General features: G+C 54.3%; 1 protein-coding gene across 6 annotated transcripts; it reads right to left on the bottom strand.

The window, feature by feature from the left end:
• Window positions 1-376: 376 nt before the first annotated feature.
• Katnb1 (katanin regulatory subunit B1) lies at window positions 377-19,145 on the bottom strand. Of its 6 annotated transcripts, none has more exons than XM_032887809.1 (20): window positions 19,021-19,145; window positions 17,481-17,777; window positions 13,198-13,328; window positions 10,323-10,440; window positions 5,799-5,899; window positions 5,486-5,527; window positions 4,891-4,974; window positions 4,615-4,730; window positions 4,220-4,291; window positions 3,900-4,050; window positions 3,604-3,794; window positions 3,361-3,491; window positions 3,021-3,071; window positions 2,221-2,288; window positions 1,994-2,113; window positions 1,752-1,901; window positions 1,452-1,528; window positions 1,301-1,387; window positions 1,058-1,174; window positions 377-790 (listed from the first exon to the last, which is right to left on the bottom strand). In XM_032887809.1, the coding sequence occupies exons 2-20, from the start codon at window positions 17,518-17,520 to the stop codon at window positions 658-660; spliced, it is 1,980 nt and encodes a 659-aa protein (XP_032743700.1). In that variant the 5' UTR covers window positions 17,521-17,777; window positions 19,021-19,145; the 3' UTR covers window positions 377-657. The 6 variants fall into 6 exon arrangements, with proteins under 6 accessions (XP_032743700.1, XP_032743704.1, XP_032743703.1 ...); XM_032887813.1 differs by having other exon boundaries at window positions 1,301-1,375; XM_032887812.1 differs by having other exon boundaries at window positions 1,994-2,110.

Raw genomic sequence — 19,145 nt, 5'->3', positions numbered from 1 at the left:
CAGTAGTAGTTTCCCGTGGGCTGTGAAAACCATTCTAGCGTCTTCCAAGGTCATGCAACCACTGTGGTCTAGTCTCTCACGGCATCCAGAGGTCAGAGAGAGGGCGAGAACAGGCTCTTAGCTAGCTAACCTAGTGGTAGCTAGACCCAAGGCCAACTGAGAGTGGTTAAGACATCTATGGCCTCACCTGTTCCACTTCCGCTTCTCCAGGGGAAGCTGACCAGGCAGCCCTTTGCTTTGTGCCCAGTACTCTGCTGTCCCCTGCTGGCCACAGCTGGGGGCTGCACTGGCGTTTGGAGTAGGACAGTCTCAGCTTCCAGAGACTTCTGGGCAGGCCACAGTGTGTCTGGGAGAGCCAATGGATATCCCTCTCATATGAAGTCAGGAACAGTTATAAATTTAATAAATCTGCCTGATAATTTACAGCAGCAGCTCCAAGGCTGGCGTTGCCCTGAGAAGCAGGGGCGGTACAAGACTGCGGAGAGGAACTGAGTCCACATCTGAGAAAGGTGGTCAGCAGGCTGGCAACCATGCCTCCAGGATGGCCATCGGGGCAAGAGTGGAGGCCAGGCTGAGGCTCACAGGCCACGAGCATACAGCAAACTAGAGTGTGAGGCCAAACCAGTGAGGGCTGCTGGTGCTCCCACCATGAGCTCCTCAGTCCAAACTGGCCATGAGTAGGTGCAGCTCACGGAAGGCACTGCCATGGCGGCCGCTCAAACCCGACCTGCTCTTGACGAGGCCACTGATGCTCTTGAGCTGCTTGAAGCAGAGTCGACACTTATGCAGCCTGTAGGCCAAAAGGTAGCACCTTAGAATAGAGGCCACCCCACCTGGCCATGATGCCTGCCAGGTCTGGGGCTTTGCTCCCCAAACCACTCTAGTCCCTCCCCTCCTCAGAGCACAAAAATGTCCCCCAAGCCACAGCAGTGTGCAGGGACACGAAAGCCTGTGCTCTGCCGTCCTCGCTGCATCCTGAGCACTGTAGGCTGCTGCTGTCTGTAGGCTGTGTAGGCATAGCCACCCACAGAGGCTAGGAACTACATCAGACCCTTACCTCTCCTCTCGGCTGATGTCCACACCCACAGAGGGCGGGGCTGCCAAAATGTCAGTGATGAGGGGTAGGAACCGCTGCAGGATCAGCTTGAGGGAGGTACACCCAGTCTGGACATAGCTTCAAGAGCAAGATGAATGGAGTCATACACAGATGGTCAGAGAGAGAGGGGTCCTCCACAGATGGGGCATACACACACATGCTCATTTCCACTCTGATGGCTCCAGGTTTGGAGGGGCTCCCTACCTCTCATACTTGCTCTGCAGAAGTTTCTCAATCTGGGGCAGCACAGTGGTGCACAGGTCCAGCTTCCACAGGGAGCTAGAGAGACAGCTGAGTATGATGCCATCAGCCAGCCCTGACCACCCCACTCCTCCTCCTCCTCGAGGCTACTTACGCTTTCTGGTTGACAATGTTCAGAAGGTCCACGACCACAGACAGGTCATTGATGGCCACTGCAGAGTCCACCGATGTCTGCAGACAAGCTCCATTAAGAGGGTAGGATGGGATGGGAGTGAGTAGGGGTGGAGGCATGTAAATAGACTGTACCAACAAGGAGGGCAAGGCGCAGCCTGACCTCAGTGACATCTGATGGAAGCTGGCTGCTATAACCAAGGCTGCCCTACCCCAGAGCCCCACTGTGAGGCTTCTGTTCAGCCGCAAGCCCAAGCAACCGGTGCTAAGGAGCCACGCTCACCTTGATATCTCCTGTGGTCCACACAGCTCGCACAGTGTCCAGGTTCTTGTGGCGGCTGGTAAGCACCACGCACATAGTGTCGTGGCCTTTGCGGATCTGTGACATGGCATCCTCATCTACCAGCTCTGCCTGCTGGGGGACCTTCACGGCCTATGGGGACGGTACCCAGACGCTGGCACAGGAGCAGAGAGCACACTCATCCTTTCAGCCCTCAACCACACTCTTGGGCAGGTCCCACTCACGGGCAAGAAGTCCGAGGCCTTTAGGCCAATGGGCTCATTCCGCGTGGCAGGGATGATGACAGGCTCACCCTTGGGTGCAGGAGTGGAAGTCATGACTGACGGTCGTGCTGGGACCTCCTGCTGCAGGGAGCAGAGGCTGAGCTGGCACCAGCTGGGCATCCCTCAGCTCCCGACAGGAAGATCCCAACCCTGGCTCAGACCCATAGGCTGCCTCTGCTCAGACTTACACTTGGCACCGGCAACTGCACATCCATGGCTGGGCTGGGTTTCGAGGCCTCCTTTGCTGTGGCTATGTCTACAAATAAAAAAGAAAGACTCAATGCCAGCCTAGAGGGACTTGGGGGAGGAGGTCAGAGGACAGAATGGGACTTCATGACATCTGTGACTGAGAAGCAGGTGCCAGCAGATGGACAGAGGGGAGCTGGGAGCCCAGCAGGAGGTTAGGAGGTCCTGGAAAGCTGAGGCAAGAGCTGTTCTTGGATGTGTGTGGATGGGACCCAGTAGCTTCAACAATCCTGCCATCAGGAGTGCAGTAAGCAGGAAACAGGGAGAGATTCTCAGTCTCATGAAGATAAAGAGGAGGCACTGGGTCCCCTAGGGATGCTTTGAGGATAGACCTTTGCCATCCCAAAGACACTGGGTTGTCCCTTCAGCCTCAAACTTGGCTCCGTGGCTCTTGCTCCAGGTGTGGGTCCTGATGGTCCTCTGACCCCTCCCCACCCCAGCTCTTCTCTCCCTCTGCTCACCAGCCCCTAAGCCTCTCAGAGCCCTGATCACCCCGTGTCTGCAGTAGACTAGTCCTCAGCAGCATACACCCCAGGGGCATGTTTTTCTCTAAGCATTCTGGCATGAACTACAAAGAAGCACCTACCTGCCTTGCTTACACTACCTCCAGGGTCGACCCTAGGGTCAGGCACACGATAGGCACTTTTAGGTAGGTATAGGGACAAGGTCTAGTTGGGTAGGCCAGGGGTTAGGCCAGGAGAGTCAAGACCTGGTCCTTAGAGACCAGCACTGCCCAACTCACCATCTTCTGGGGGCGCTGGGAAGGGCTCACTTCTCCGGGGCGGTGTCCGACCTGCCAAGGCAAAGGGGGCGGATACTAGGGTTCCCATAAGCATTCTGGGAATAGGCTCTGTATGTGGCCGAGGTCTCAAGACAGATGCATGGCTAGAAAGTGAACCCATATGCACCTATAGACTCTGCTCAGAGCAGGTCAGAGGGTGGGCGGGAGCCACCAGTGAGTGGAGCTGGGTTCCCGCTTTTAGAAATCAGCCTGGTGCAAGAATGTGGAGAGCAGGGAAGGCTTAGGGCATAGAGCCACAGCAAGATGCCAGGCTGTGAGGTGGGAGAGGGTATGGCCTCACTGATGCTGTTCTTGGGCTGGAAGATCTCATTGTAGTCCTCCGCATTCTGGATCTCGGCCCGCGACTCGCGCTCATCCTTGTCATCTTCACTGCTGGGGCTGCGCCGCTCACTCTCTGAGTTGTGCTTTACCCTAGCAGGTGCAGAGCCAAACAGAGAGAGGCCAGGATCCTCAGTGAGGCCAAGGGCCGAGTGTTCAGGAGCCTTCTTGGGACACACATCCTGCCGGGGCCATCAGCACCCACCTCTGAGGCTTGCTGCAGGTTGTGCTGGGCCGCTCGTAGATGCGGCGAAGGGAGACACCGGGGTTAGGGGTCTGTTGTGTCTGAGGCTGGCTAGCTTGCACAGGGTCCTGGGTCACAGTTCCTGTCCTGGTGACTCTTGTCAGGTCCACCACATAAGAGGAGACATTACTCTGGGAGAAAGCCACACCTATCTGCAGGACATGGTAGAGTTGGTATGGAGTGGGCCCAGACCCTGGGAGGCTCTTTTGGTGGGAGCATGAGGGGGAGGGGGAGGTGGTGGGTGAGTTAGCCCTCACCAGCTGGTCATTGCAGATGGCCAGGTCAGCCACCTTGCCCCAGTTGACAAGGACCACATCAAAGCAGCGCTCAGGCTCCCAGCCATAGACACGCAGCGAGTCCTGGCAGCCGCTATACAGGCAGCAGCCATCAGGGTTGAAGAGAACACTCCTAGGCCAGTTGAGAGATGGCTGTCAGTCCTAGGGCACCTAGCTGGTACCCCACACCAAGAAAGCAGGTGAGCCCAGGACAGAGAAGCGGGAGCAGAGGCAGGAAAGAACACCCGTACCAACATCCCACTACTTGACTAAGGGACAGAGGGCCCAAGTGCTCTGCCTACCTCACAGGCCCCGGCTCCCCTTCAATGCAGCTCACCACCTGGAACTTCTCCAGGTCCCAGAAGCGGATTGTCCTGCAAAGAGGCCACAGGAAGCCAGTCCCTCATGTTATCCAGGGCCTCTCCAGGGCCCTCCCTGCAGGGGCACTAGGAGTGATGTCTGGGGCAGGGATGGCCCTGTGTATGCAGAGGGGAGGGGGAAGAGGACCTAGGCTATGCCCCAGAGCTAGCCTCAATTGCCAGGGGTCTCCCCTGCACTGTGCCCCACTAGGGAGTGTGATCCTAACAGGTCAGCACAGGAGCAGGACACTAGCCAGGGAGGGATGGGGCCAAGAACCAATCCTGGCTTAAGTTTAGTCTACGTAGGCCTTCAGGAGCATGAAAGGGTATCTCCTCACCTGTCGGAGCTGCCAGAAGCGAGGAGATATTCATTGGGGTGAAACTCCACCACGTTGACAGGCCCTGTATGACCAGGGAACTCGGACATCATCTTGCCAGCCGTCAGATCCCAAAGCTAGACCAGGGCGGCAAGAGTAAGAGCCAGCTGCCTGAGAGGGGCCTGAGCTCCTGCTACTCTCAACAAGTGTGGGGCACATAACGCAGTCAGCAGGACAGCCAGCCTGTGTGTGATCAGGATACCCGGGCACAGCCTGCATGTGCACATCAGGAGTTACCTTCACTGTGTGGTCATCTGCTGCTGATGCCAGCCACTTCCCATCAGGGCTGAACCGGAGACACCGCACAGCCTGGCTGTGCCCCTGAGGAGAGTGAAAAGAGGGGCCTGGATCTCATACCTCCCCATCCCTGCTGCCTGCCCCCAAATACAAGGCCTTCCTAGGGACCAGCCACAGAGAGAGGGTGGATGGTCATACCAGGAGACACAAGAACACTTCTTTATGTACTTTCTATGTGTTCTCCCAGGCCTCCAGGAAAACACAAAAATGCAGCTTGTTACATGTTAAAGGCACTTTATGGTCTCTTCCAAAGCTCTTAGGAAAGATTCTGTTAGCCGCAGTACTGCACATACCTAAGAAGGAAGCCCAGCCCCGGGACACCAGCCCTCTGACTGCCAGAGCAAAGCATGGAGTGGTTTATATGTGGCTCTAGGAACTGGGGAAAGCTGGGGGTCCAGTACACCAACCCACGGCACTTCCTCCTACTCAGGTCTGCTCTGAGTCACCTACAATGGACTGCAGCCCCCCAGCCCCACTGTAGTGTGGACCCAAGCTCTGTGTGGGGTCACAGGTAACCAACACAGGCCATGCTTACCCTATATCGGAAGACACAGCCTTTTCTCCTGATGTCCCAGAGCTGTAGGGGAGAGAAGCAGAGGTGGGGGTAGGAAAGGTGAACCACAAAAAGTTATGTCCCAGAGGGTACAGTATAGCTCTGGGCAGAGAGGACTCTGAATACCTCTAGGTCACTGAGCCCCAAAGAGAAAGGTTGGAGGTTTGCCCAAGCTGGGATCCCAAGTTGAAGTGTCTGGCCCGAGTCCACAGGTCCTCTGTCCCAAGGATGGTGAGGATGTTACCATGTCCCTTACACTTGGTAATATTGGGAGATGAGCAGCAGAGTGTCTCACCTTGATGTTTGTGTCCTGGGAACCTGAGGCCACAAATTCGCCATAGGGGTGGAAATCCAGGCTGCAGATGTTGGCTTTGTGGCCCATGAGTGTTCGAAGAACTAATGAAGCAAGATAAAGCAGACGTGCTGTGTTAAGTGTTGGCTGCCAGCAGAAGGCAGCTAAGTCCATCTGTGTGCACCCTTTGGCACAGAAACTGGGATGCCGATGTGAAAACGGGAGATCAACCAGAGCCCTGCCACCCTGAGAGTTCTACAGTCATTTTTGTCACTACTCACGTCCCCCAAAAAACCACACAGCATTCCCTATAGCCTATGTGTACCATGGCCTCTGGGTAACAGTAGTCACAATGGCCAGGTCACATGGCCATGGAGCTACCATGCTGGGTGAATAACCCCCAGGACAGTACCAAGGAGAGAGCAGAGAGAGGCTGCCATTGGGGAAACTGCTTGGCTAACGAATCCAGGAACACCAGGCACAGCATCGGCTAAATGCAACCATGGGCAAGAGGAGGGCATGGCTGGGACTCACAATGCCCAGTGGGGTGCACCTATACAAGTGACCTTGATGATGGCCCTAAACCAAGTGAGAACGGAGGACAGACTAGTCGTCTACTGCTGTCCTGGTGCCACATCTAATCCATTAAGGTCTGGCAGGCCGGGTGGCAAACTTGTCTCAGAATATTCCAGGCAGTGTTCAAGTCTATCTCCTGTCTTGCTTTTTGAAAGTTTTATGTTTCCACTGCCCAGATAAAGCCTACCAGCCCGTGAGTGGTAGGCCGAGGGCTATCGAGTCCAGCAATCCCTAGGTTATACCAAGGTTTAAAACGGAGTGAACTCCACAGGTACGCAAAGATCCAAGCACAGATGACCTGAGTAACTACTGCAGAACCCACCCATCTACACTAGGATGAGCTCGGCGGCCTGACAAAACGAGATCTGTTCCCTGTTCCGGCTCTGCCTAATTGCTGTGTGACTCTAGGCTATCACTTATGTTCTCTGACCTTCAGTTGGTTTACAATGAAAACTGAACAATGAGAAAATAAACACCAACTACCCAACACTCAAAGTGGGACTGCAGGTCCCATTCCAGTTCCTCCGTAGGCCTGCCTTCACCTCCTCCAGTCTGTCCTCTGACCTTCATCCTTCTTCCCCTACCTCAGAGCACGAGTCCTCCCCATCTTCTGGTCTGAGAAGATGCACCACTCAGAGCTATGGCCATCGGGTGCCTCCATCACTGCACATCCACTGAGCAGTTCTGCTGTTCAGCTTTGGCTGACTCAGTCAGAGTCCCACTGACAAGGCTAGAGGTGGGTGGATGACGCCTGAGGATGGCCAGCAGAGGTCAAGTGCTGCCTCTGGAGCTCTGGGCCTCAGCAGTGAACTGGAGCCGAGCTGCCAGGCAGGAATAGCACAAAGGGAACAGTGCCCATGCCAGCCATCAGCTGGGGCCCAGGTCTACTGTCTTAGCTCCACGCTTGCCCTCTGGTGGGCACTGCAGCTGGGACGATGCCTCCTCCTCATGCCTAAGGATTCTGCCATGGTGACTCATCCGTGGTGGATGTCCAACTCAACTACGCCCCACACTGAGCCTCTGACTTTTCCTGCTCCTTAGCTGTCTTGCATTCTCCAAGTTCAGGAAGCCTGGCTAACATGCTGCCCTAGCCAACTCTTGTCTTGCTGCCACAGCAAGGGAAACTCAAGACACCAGAGGCTGGTGGGGCCCACTCAACACTGGCCAGCCGCCTGAGGTGTGGGTGCCTTCCTGTGGGATCAGCAGGCCTGCGCCCTTACCTCCCAGTTGTACATGGAAAGCTGGCAGGACCACATTCTTCTGCCATGACTTCTGCCCTTACTTGTCTTTCCCATGGGATGCCTAGCCTTGGTCACAGGCTCTAGGGACTGCTGAGTGGAAGAGACTTGGAACTGTCTGCACACGTGGGGACCACCAAGGCCTCCAGGGGAGTGGTTGTTCAGCCTCCTCCCACATCCTCCACGGTTAATTGTGGCTCTCTCAGAAACCCCTGTGTACCTGAAGCTTCTCTGGATTCTCATCTCTTTGGCCAGTGGGATGGCAGTGGCTGTGAGATCTTAGCTCTCCCTTCTGAGGACAAGCTTGAGGATCGTTCACTGAGGTCGTAAATGGACAGCAGAGAGCATGGTTTGGGGGTGGGGGCAGGAGTTCTGCCACCGATAGCCTCAGGGTTCTCACTAAGCCCTGTGCCCTGATGGTCTGTCTGCCCATCTATCAGAACGGGGAGCCTGCTAACCATGATTCATTCCCACCTTGCTATACAAAAGCATCACTCTCCTCCCCCAGGAGCACAGTGGCTGAGGAAGCCTGGGTGGGCTGTGGCTTTGTAGCTTTTCCCTTTGGCAAAGCATGAAGAGTAGTGATATTCGCTGGAGACAGAGCCTGCCATCGTGGTGTGGTCCTCCCTGCCTCTCATGTCCAGTGATAAGCACAAAATGCGCTGAGGCCTGATGTGGCCTGGGCAGAGAAGATCTGCTAAGACACAGCGCACAGCCGTTTGTCATGGGGTACTCACTACATCATCAACATGTAGTCACTCCAGGGGATGCCATCTTCCCTGGGGTTCACAACACAGAACCACCATCCTGAGCTCGCTCTCACTGCCGGGCACGCACGCCAGTGCTACTGTTCTGGCAGAGCCTGTGCCAGAGCACCTTTCAGACTTTGCCTCTCACTGGACAAAGGAGGCTGGGGCCTCTGAGATGCAGCAAGGGGCCCCAGAAGCAAGCAAAGCGACTCCACTCAGATCTCCCAAGGTCGGCAGAGCTATGTTTGGAAGGCCATGCTGAGTTTGTGGTCAGTACCTCAGTGCAGGGGTAGGGGGGACTTCACATCAAGTTCCAGACCCCTCTGACAAATCTGAGGGGCTGCTGGGGCTGGCACTGAGACTCTGTGTGGCCACACCCAGGATGTGAGTTTCTAGGTCCAAGCTCAGATGTGAGAACACACCCACAGAAGAAGGGCTTGTAGCAGTGAGGCCTAAGTGCCATCTTACAAACCGAGGGAGGAGGAGGGAAGGCAGAGGCAGGGCCCATGTTAAGGCAGGAAAAACAGCACCGGACTCCACCAGCAACTCTGGAACCTAAAAGCAGGTGAGTGGCACCTTCGAAATCCCAATAGTAACTATTCCAATAGAACGCTACACTTGAACTCTCTAGAGTGGCCTTCAGTCATGGAGGGTCTCTAACGCTGTGCCTGCCATTCACCCTCAGTGCCAGAGACCAGACCAGGGCCTCCCAGATGCCAAACAAGGGCCCTACCACTAAGCTAGGCACTTGCCTCTACACTGGCACAGGACAGACCTGAGCTTGCCGTCTTCCTGCCTCTGCCTCTGCCTCCTGAGAGCTCAGACTCTAGGCGTGTGTGATACCACACCAAGGTCCCTCCATCTGGGGAAGAGGAGACCAGGGAAGAACTGCAAACCACAGGACAGCCAAGACAGCGGCGAGGAGGCCATGGGTGATGGCTAGTTGGCAACCTCAGGCCTCCCCAGCACTCACTGGGCCCGAGGAGGACAGAGCTGGACTAGACGAGGGGCTGGAAGTCGGCTCCTCTAAGAGTGTGCCTGTTGCGGTGGACGGGGACTCTGAAAACGTATGCGGGAAAAGGAGCAGTTGTTCACCGCAGGGAAACCAACTCAGAACCCAAGCACTTGGGGTTCTTACAGCACAAATACCGACCATGTAAATGGTCTGCAAAGACAGGAAGATAAATGTGGACAACGGGCTCCAGCCTGGGATGGCTGCTGAGAACCAAGTCCTGCCTCTCACTGCAGGAGGGTACAGGGTTTGTTTGAAGATTTCCTATTTGTTTGGTTGAGGTGAGGCGTCTTACACCACAGGCTAGGCTGGCCGTCTGCTCCACAGCAATTCTCTGGCCTGAGTGCTGGGCTCTGGGCAGGCACTGCTGTGAGGGCCAGCCTGGTTTTGTTTGGTTGTTCTAAAGGGGAAAGAAAGTGCAATGCTGTGGGCTTAGGAAAGCGATGGTGGTGCTGTGGGCACGACAGAAAGGAAGGATTGGGGCGAAGGCTTCATCAACCTAGTGCCTGCCATCAAAGTTCATGATAAAATAAACTTCCAGAACATGTGTTAGTCCTGTTAAGGTGAAAAACTAAATGAAGACAAAGGGAAGAGAAGCAAACAGATCAGCACCCACACCCACCCAGGGTGGAGGCTCGCCGTATTTTCTGGCTCTCCCCACATGGCAGTCAACTCATTCACATGTCCTGCAGGCCACCCCCTAGCACTTGCTGTCCTTGCGGGGTCTGAGCGCGAATATGTACACAGCTCACTGTTCATCACTTGGGCATCTCCTCATGTCACCAGCTGGGGATGGCAGTGCCTACCGCTGCTGGGTTGACAACGTGATATGGGTGGCCTGCCACCCACTCTGCTCAGTGCTCAGGGACAAAGCACCCAGATCTCCTGGAGCTGGCGCCCAATGCCCAAGCTGGTGGGACCCACACACAGGACAGTAAGGAGAAAGGCCTACTTTTAGCAGCTTCCAGGTCCCAGACGCGGATGGAGCCCGACTGGGAACCAGCTACGATGAGCTCCTCAGGGGTGTTGAGGCGGACACTCTCCACGGGGGACGTGTGACCTGTCAGGCTCTGCAGAGAGAGGGTGGCAGCTCCAGTGAACTGCAGGGGAACCCCCCAGCCACTGCTCCAGATTTAGGTCCCTGAGAATGGCTTCTGTAAGAAATAACATGTGGTGAGCTGTTCTCTGGGGCCCCACCTATACCCTAACTCAGCTGACCATCGTGGCTCACCAGCACAATGGATGAAGCAGCCCTTCAAACACCAGTGACCTAGCATTTGGGAGACAGAGGCAGGAGGATGAGTTCCAGGCCAGTCTGGACTATATACTGAGACTGGAAGAAAAAAAGGAGCCAAATTCAACCCAAACCCCAGGAACCTTATCCTTTCTATAGTGCTCCTGGCATGGGCGTCGCCTATAGAAATGACTCTGGGCCACTAGACAGGAGCAGGGGATCAACATGAAGAGATGTTGAACTTTTACCCCGGAGTCTGAATGAGCCCATCCAGGCTATCCCCATCTGTCTGCTCTGATCAGAGAGGCCGAAGCAAGCTAGCAATGCATCTCCGCTGCCTGCCTGTGGATGCCTGGCTCCCTGGGAGTGCCTGCTTCGCGCCCCCGGGGCCCGGGGAGGGTCTGCTGGAGGACTAGTAGGTTCCTGAGTGTCTAGAGCACACGGAGCAAAGAGAGCTGGGCCAGGTAAGTGGGAGGTGCTGTCATCTTCAGCTTTGGAAGAGAAGACTGGAACCCAAGTCCAAGGCGCCTGTCACCCTCTGCTCAATGTCAACTCCTCAAGGCACTGTGGCCATCTCACCAGTGTTTACTAAGGCGATGGGGGATGGGGGTGCTCCTCAGCACCTGTGCCTGAGTCTGCAGTTGCAGCAGCAGCTTACAGTGGAAGGTCTGCATGGCCCAGCTTCCAGAGTCACAACTGGACAAAAGCAACCCCACAGGGAAGCAGCACGCTCTCCTCAAACCCACAGTCCAAGGCTGGGTGTCGGATCACATCCGAGATCTCAGCAGTAAGGATCATCCCTGGTCTCCGAGGCAGAGACTCTCTAAGCTCAAGGCCAGCCTGGGCTACACTGTACGACCCCGCCTCAAAAATACAACAGTTCCACAATTCTTCAGGGACCTTATTCTCTACCAGCACAAACCCAAGGTTATTCATGGCAAGAAACTGGAGTCCATGTAAATGTCCTCCATAGTAACCCTTCAAACACGAAGAGGACTGAGCTCCACAGGGCTACAGTCGGGTACACGGGGAAATGAATGTATCCTCTTTTCCACGGACTAAATTCCAGAACACAGAAGGAGGCCTAATTATCTCCAGAGAGGACACAGAAGTCACTGAAGGGAGAAGTACTTCAGCAGTGACCTTTTGATCTTTTGGTGAACTTTTGTTTTATTTTCTAGAAAAATATATAGGCAAGCGCTCTACCACTGAACGACCCCTCTAGTCTGTGCTGATTACTTTTCAATTGATGGACACTACTTTTGCGTTTTATGAGGAATGAAAACACTTGATTCCCACAAACAAAACAAAAACAGGGGCTCAGGAAATGTCTCAGTGGTTAAGGGCACTGGCTGTTTCTCCAGAGGCCCTGGAATCAATGCCCACCACCAACATGACAGCTACCAATCATGTGTAACTCCAGTTCCAGGAGATCCAGTGCCCCCTTCTAGCTTCTATGTGCACTGCACGCACATGGTGCACAGACATACATGCAGGCAAAACACACACACACACACACACACACACGCACACACACAGGAACACATGCACGGACATACCACACACACCACAAAAATAAAAAAAAAGAATAACAATAAAAACAAAAACAAACAAATGAACAACAAAATGATTCTCCTCTTACAAAAACCGGACATACTGGCTGTGATCTCGGTTTCACTCAGTCTCACAAAAATCTCTGAAATAACCAAGCTTTCCCTAAGAGCTACCAACTCCCCCGGTTTGTGCTTTGTTTGTTTGTTTACTTGGTCAAAAGTCAAAAGCATGACAATTGCTTCGGATGTTTCGAGAGAACATGAGCACAGCCATGCTCCCATGCTGCAGGTGAAAGTGTGAAGTGACTCCTGGAGCCACCGGGACAGCGTCTCAGAACTGCATCCTCTGGGCCTGCTCAAAGGTTTGGCCAAATGAGAATGTCTGACATAGTGTGGTTTAGCAGAAGCTAAGAGCTGGAGCCAGCAGCCCTGCTGATGACAGGGTGTGGCTAAGCTAATTGCAGCTCATCTCAGCGGTGGATACCAAAGCGGCCATGTAAAAGCACACTCTTAAGTCATTATTTGTTGGCATAGGAAGATCCTCATGACACTGTCCCTCTGAAGAACCAGGTCACACTACAGGAAGATAGTATTCCCAAACCCATGTGTGTAGACATGTGTATGCTTCTACTCTGTTATCTAGAAAGGTGCAGACTAAGACCTGGTCATCTCTGGCCAATAGAACTGCCTGAAAATGACTGGTTTTCCCTCCTGCTTGTGCTGGCCTGCCTTGGAAAGCAGCCTGTGTATGGTGTGTGACCAATAAAACTGCTTAAACAATGGCCTCCAACAGAGTCCCCTCTGATCCTTTCCTTAGACAAAAAAGTAGACCCACACATCTGGCACTTGGAGAGTGGTGCTCATTTAAACCTTCCCATGACTACTGTATTATCCCGCTTCCCGAGAGCTGTCCTGGGCTATCCTGGGCCTTACTGAGCAGACAACTGGGGTAGCACTAATGTGTGCTGGGATCAGCAGTGCCTGCAGAGGGTGCTCTCCCCTCCCCTCCCCCTCCCCGGGTGGGGTGCGTCATCACTTACCATGATACAGTTAGGCTTGTTTATGGACCACAGGTTGACGCGACAGTCATCCCCACCAGTGGCCAGTAGCCGCCCCGAGGCCTTGCCCAGCACCAAGGAGGACACATTGCTGGCATGGGCGACGATCTCTTCTACATAGGACAGGAGGGAGGAAAAGTGGTCAGGGGATTTTGACAGGCCATATGGAGAATGCTCAGCCACCAGTTCTGAGCAGGACGCCCAGATAACCCCCACTAGTTTCAGGAGCAGCAGCAAGGCAAAGTGTAAGCCAGAGGCTGAGGGGACTGTCTCTCCACCTTAGCCTGCCCTGCTAGGTCGCTTTCTCTCCGAGTTCCTTCTCTTCACAACCGTGGCACAGCACACCCTCCATACATTCATGTTCAACCAACTGCTGATGGGGATGCTTGGACAGGCACATCCATTATGCTGAGCACAGGGCACACATTTGTAAACTCAGCATGTGGGAGGCTAAGGCAGAAGGATCATGAGATCCGGGCCGACTGGGCCACATGCAAGACCTTGTGGGGAAACATGGGGAAACAGGCACCTGCCCTTATCAGTACACGTGGACTTTTCCTCGCTGCTCATCCATAAACGTTACGATGCAAGAAATATTCAAATGACATCGCACTATGCTAAGTATCACAGGAAACAGCAATGAGTCAAGGCAGCCATAGCAGGTTGCTGTGCACGCGTGCACATCACTGTATACGGACTTGGCTACCTGTGTGGAGCCGTCCTAGAACCTATCACCACAGATACTGTGGCAAGACTAAGTTCACTTTTTAAAAACTGGTTTCCAATTTTTATCTACCTTGTCTTAAGCACTAATATCCAGATACACTCATAATATTTTTTTCTGATAAAAAAAAACATTAAAAATAATGTTTTAAAAAAATAGACCGGGGTTGGGGATTTAGCTCAGTGGTAGAGCGCTTGCCTAGGAAGCAAGGCCCTGGGTTGGTCCCCACTCCAAAAAAAAGAACCAAAAAAAAAAAAAAAAAAAAAAAAAAATAGACCATGCATCACCCGAGGGTCTCTCAACTGCTCAGCTGCCGCCAGAGGCGGAGCCACCTGGGACACCTTGAGAAGAACTCGACCTCTGTCTAGACGGTTGTCCCTAGGAACCAATTCAGAATCCTGAATCAGGGGCTAATCTGCTGGCTGCATGACCTTGGACACGCCATGGATCCTCTCTATGAGAGGGTCCTTGTCTGGAGAACAGGATGGCCCAGGGCCAGGTCATTGGGAATGGGCTGAGATGCGGATAGAAGAGGGGCCACGGGGACAGGGTGGCCATTAGGGTCCCAGGTAGGCAGGGAGTAGTTCCAAACAGATAATGGCAGGAGGCAGCAGACACAGCAGGAGCTGGGTGGGGAAAAGCTGACCCTGTAGATAGGAGAGAAGGCCTGTGGACCGTCCACCTGAGCCCCAGGCCTGACCACGGTGGGAGGGCCAAAGTGGGGAACACAGGCGGGAACTTGAGGCCTTATCAGTGCTCCAGAAAGAACCGACTCAGCAGAGAATCGGCAGGCAGACTAGGCCTCCAGCCAGCCTGGTCTCCAGCCTCCTCTGGGAACAAGTAGAAAGGAGAGGGGAAGGGGAACCCCAATATGTGGGTGCCCGAAAGGAGCTGGAAACTGGCTTGAGTGGCACAGAAAAGGAACATCATGGCTGTTAGTAAAGGGTCCCCTCTCCTCCCATTCCCTCCTCTACCCAGTCTGGGTAGCTCTGTGTGAACCGCAGACCATACCGAGACGGGATAACAAGGCCAGGAAAGCCAGACAGTTAATTTGTGAAATGACACCTCCCTGAAGGGCCTGGCAGGGCACAGCTGGCCCAACCAGGGTGAGAGTGCCTTGCAAGCCCAGACACTACCAATTTAGGTACTGGAGGACCTGCCACCTGAACCCAATGGAGTAGGGTCTCTCTCTAATTCTCAGCTCAACTACAGTCTTGTCCTCTGCATACTTGGGGACAGCTGCCCACAAGCTTGAGCCATAAGCTCTTACATATCCGTCCAACCCAGCAGGAGAGCGATGCAGCTGCTCCCGAGCTCTCTGCGCCACACCCTGAATTCGTCAGAGAGCCCCGGGCATCTGCTGGGGTTCTCACCCTCCCAGGCAGAGAGAGGAAGGTCAACAAGCCTCGGGACCACCTTTAGAGACAGCCGTGAAAGTCTAACGGAAGGGACTTCTAAGCATCCGCTCTAGGCCTGGCACTGGGAGGCTGTGGAAGGAGAGCTTCCTGTCCTCAGGCTCCAAGGGATCAGATGGACCCTGGGCAGGGCCTGGGACAGGCAGAGTCACAGGCAGGGGGTGAGGGCTGGATGACTCCCCTTTAAGCAGGGGAGGACAGGAGGACACAGCACAGGCACCAGCAAAAGGGATGCCTCACAGGAGTCTTCCTCTCTCGTTTGGCTTAGAGAACACCAAGCGGCAATGGCCCATGCAAACAAATCAAATTCATCGCTGTGTCCTGCAGGCCAGACGACGGCTGCTCCTTCCAGCAGCAGCCACCAGCACCTCGCCAAGCCCCAGCAGTATAGCCAGGCACAACTCAGTCAAAACTGAGGATCACTCTGTCTGCCCACAGGTGCTAAGGACTTACATCCTAGGGGGCAGATACAAGGGACAGGGGTCAGCAACCCCACACTGGGTAAGGAGCCTCCTGATCCTCATCACGCCCTGAAGCCCCAGAGCCCCAGCCTATATACCCAAAAGCCTTTGTGCTCAAGAAACTCTCAGATCCCAGCATACCTGATCATATCACTGCCCGCTGCTCAAATACTTTGACGCTTGGAGTCTTTAATAACAAGGGTCTTGTGGGCGTGCGCCCCTGCAGAACTCACTAGGTTTACATGGTAACCCGTTCTCCTTGCTGATGTGTGAAGGCTCCGTGGTCTCCCGTAAGTCTTCCCAGTGCACGAAGCTTCCTGTTTTGGGCCTTTGCACTTGCTGCTCATGCCCCCTCTACCCTCATCAGTAATCAGCTGATTCAAGGCAAGCGCGCACCTGTTCGCGCACGCACGCGCACACGTGCAGGCACGCTCAGAATTAGAGCAGCAGTGGAAAGAGACGGCTGTGGTTCTGATTCCTGCCTGTTGCTCTCCCGAGGCTGAGCTCCCACTATGCAGTGACCTTGGGTATTTTGGCCCTCACCTGCCCCCTAGCACGTGGTTCCGCTTTCAGGTAGAGTAAGCCGTTAGAGAGTTGGATGCATAATTCCAGTAAATACAAAGCTACTCTGCCTAAAGTCGCCATTAACACGGTCCTCCCCAGAACCCTACAGCTTCAGGGAACAACGTGAAAATGATCCCGACCTCGCAGTTGGAAAAACCGAGTCCCCAACAAAGCTTTGCCCAAAGTCTCCTTATCTGCTCCTGAGAACAGCCCAGGGACAGTTGCCAGCAGAGTGGAAGGCACGGCACACCAAGCCCATGACAAGCAGCTGGAGAGAGAGGCGGAGGAGACGCGGGTCCTCCAGAGCTATTATCTTAAATCTAGGCTGGGATTGGCCTTGGGTGTTCTCATTTGCGCCAGGGGAGTCTTTGGGAAGACAGGCCACCTGTGATGACATCATCACTCCTGTCAGGTTTGAGTGCACGTATGTCTCCGTACTGTCTTCTAAGAGAACACACGGTAAGTATGACTCTCATAAATGGCAATCTTTTGGAGTCTTCGATAATTTTTAGGAATACGAGAGAGCCTGGCACGGTGGCACAGTCCTTTAATCTCAGCACACGGGAGGCAGAAGGACATGTCCAAGCCAGCCAAAGCTATAGGGACATCCCAGTTCAAAAAAAGGAAAAAAAAAAAAAGGAAAAGGAAAAGAATCTAAGAAAATAATTTAGACGAAAACTTCTGAACTATTTTTGCCTGATTTCACTTCAGAGCCCTGCCAGCCTGTTTGTGCGACCTTCCCTCCACCCCCATCCCAAGATACTGTCATCTAATGAAGGAAAAGGAACTTGGAACTGGTCTGGGATTCCTGGAATGCCCTCGGCCTTCCCATCAGCCCACGGAAAGCCTTTACAAAGCGCTTTACTAGACAGACCTCACCTGACTCTCAGGGCCAGTACCGAGCACAGGTGTGATGATTCGTTCTACCGAAGGATTGTTTAGTCACCTGCCCAGTGTGAATTACAACTGTCTGCCTTAAAGCAAGGACTGTGCGTCTCTCTTGTGCCAGGGGAGAGGAGACAGAGCTAAAAGCCGGGACCACTCAGCAATGGGCGGCTCACAGGACGACAGTGTGATAGGTGAAAAGTGGAAAGTACTCACGTAACTTCCAGGCAGTCTTGGTGACCACAGGGGTGGCCATGCTTCAGGGGGTGACACCTGAGACCCCACCCGCAAAACAGATTGTGCTTTCTCTGTGGGGGTGGGGGTGGATCCCCCCCAGATCCGACAATCAAGTTGGCAGGGAGTTCCCACACATCCAGGCAGAGAGTCCTCCTCTCCTGGCCCAGGTCTGCCTGGTGGTTTAGATCATCCGCTAGCAAGCAGCAGCCTGTACACATAGGTCAGGATCCCAGATCATGGAATGTCAGGCTTGGGCCATCTCGGCTCAACACTGGGCTAGAATGCAAGCAGAGGTGACGGTGCGTTAGGAACTGCTTGAGGTGAGCTTCGAGTCCCTTGGTCATCAAGGCCACTTGATACAGACCCACCAAAGCCTCCAGGGCCTGTAGCTGCAGTGTGCACCGTGTCTGGAAAAACCTGTGACTTAGAGCCCAAAGACCTTCCCTAAGTAGCTGGGCCTGGTGACCCACGTCTTTAATGTAGGCACTCAAGAGGCCAGCTAGAGGTAGGCAAATCTCCATCAGTTCCTGTTTCAAGGAGAAGGAAGAAAGGAAGAAAGACAGAAAGACAGACAGACAGACAGTGGACGGGATGGAGAGGCAGAGAGGTGTAGGGGGCTGACTTCTCAGAGGCCTACAGCAGTGCTCTGGGATGCTGGGTGTCTCAAGTGCCAGCACCTACAATGGGGCAGAGAGGATCACGTATCTGCAGTCCACTTAGATTTGGACCTCATGTGCACTGGATGGGGCACTGGAGTCTGAGGCTATGTTTAGGGGCCCATCCAAAAGGCAGAGAGATACACAGTGATGAATAGAGAGACTGGCAGACAGTCAGACAGACAGACAAACACAAACACACACACACACACACACACACACGGGGTGGGGTGGCTTTTGAGAGGATTCTGAGAGTCCAATCTTCTTTGCTTCCTTCATCTCCAGCCACGCCCACTCCCTGCAACTCTCAAGGGCATAGCTAGGAATTGAGTCTACAGTCTAGGTGTGAGTCGGGATGACTCCTCAATTCTAAGAGGCCACAGCATGGATGGAGCCTCCCCACAGCCACGGCCCTTCACCTCTTGCCCAGGCGCCCTCTCCCTGGATTCTCTTTCTCCTGTTGCCTATGCTTCCATTCTGGCACATCTTGAGCTCCCTTAGTCGGTCATGCTTCGCCAGACCCTCTTTACTTCTCTTTTCTCGCTGCTACCAGAGTCCCCCATTCATTCGCTCTCCTGTTTCTTGAGCCCCAACTCAATACAGTCCTCCGCATACCCTCAGCTCTGCTTCCGACCCACCAGCTTTCTCTCCCCGGCCTCCACACACCCGTCCTGCTCGCTCATCCCAAATCTGCCACGGGTCCCTCAGCTTCGCTTGACCCTCCGCCCCTCTGTCTTGAGGGGCACTGGCTCCAGCCTGCCCTGGCCGAGAGCCTTCTTCCGGCGACGGGACTGTCCCGTCCAGGCTCGGCGAAGACTAGGGCCATCTTCCCTTTGCCTCCAAGACCCCGAGGGCCACTCTACCTGCAGCTGTAGCTCTAGAGGCCAAGGCTTCCCTCCAGGCGCGACCCCCACTTGCCTCCATCCTTTGCCCTGATTGGTCGCTGCCTGACAACCGACCCTCACAACAAAACCTCCGGTCTAGAGTC

The sequence above is a fragment of the Rattus rattus genome, chromosome 17 (assembly GCF_011064425.1).
Source record: "Rattus rattus isolate New Zealand chromosome 17, Rrattus_CSIRO_v1, whole genome shotgun sequence".
NCBI lineage: Eukaryota > Metazoa > Chordata > Mammalia > Rodentia > Muridae > Rattus > Rattus rattus.
Note: the sequence above shows the minus strand (reverse complement) of the source record. Positions and strands in the feature narration are given on the sequence as shown.

Coding starts and splice junctions, on each gene's coding strand:
- Katnb1 (XM_032887809.1), bottom strand. CDS start 17,520: ATGGCCACCCCTGTGGTCACCAAGACTGCCTGGAAGTTAC. Junction 4,731..4,890: donor CAGATGACCACACAGTGAAG/GTAACTCCTGAT, acceptor GCCCTGGTCTAG/CTTTGGGATCTGACGGCTGG. Junction 3,072..3,360: donor CCAGCCCAAGAACAGCATCA/GTGAGGCCATAC, acceptor TTGCCTTGGCAG/GTCGGACACCGCCCCGGAGA.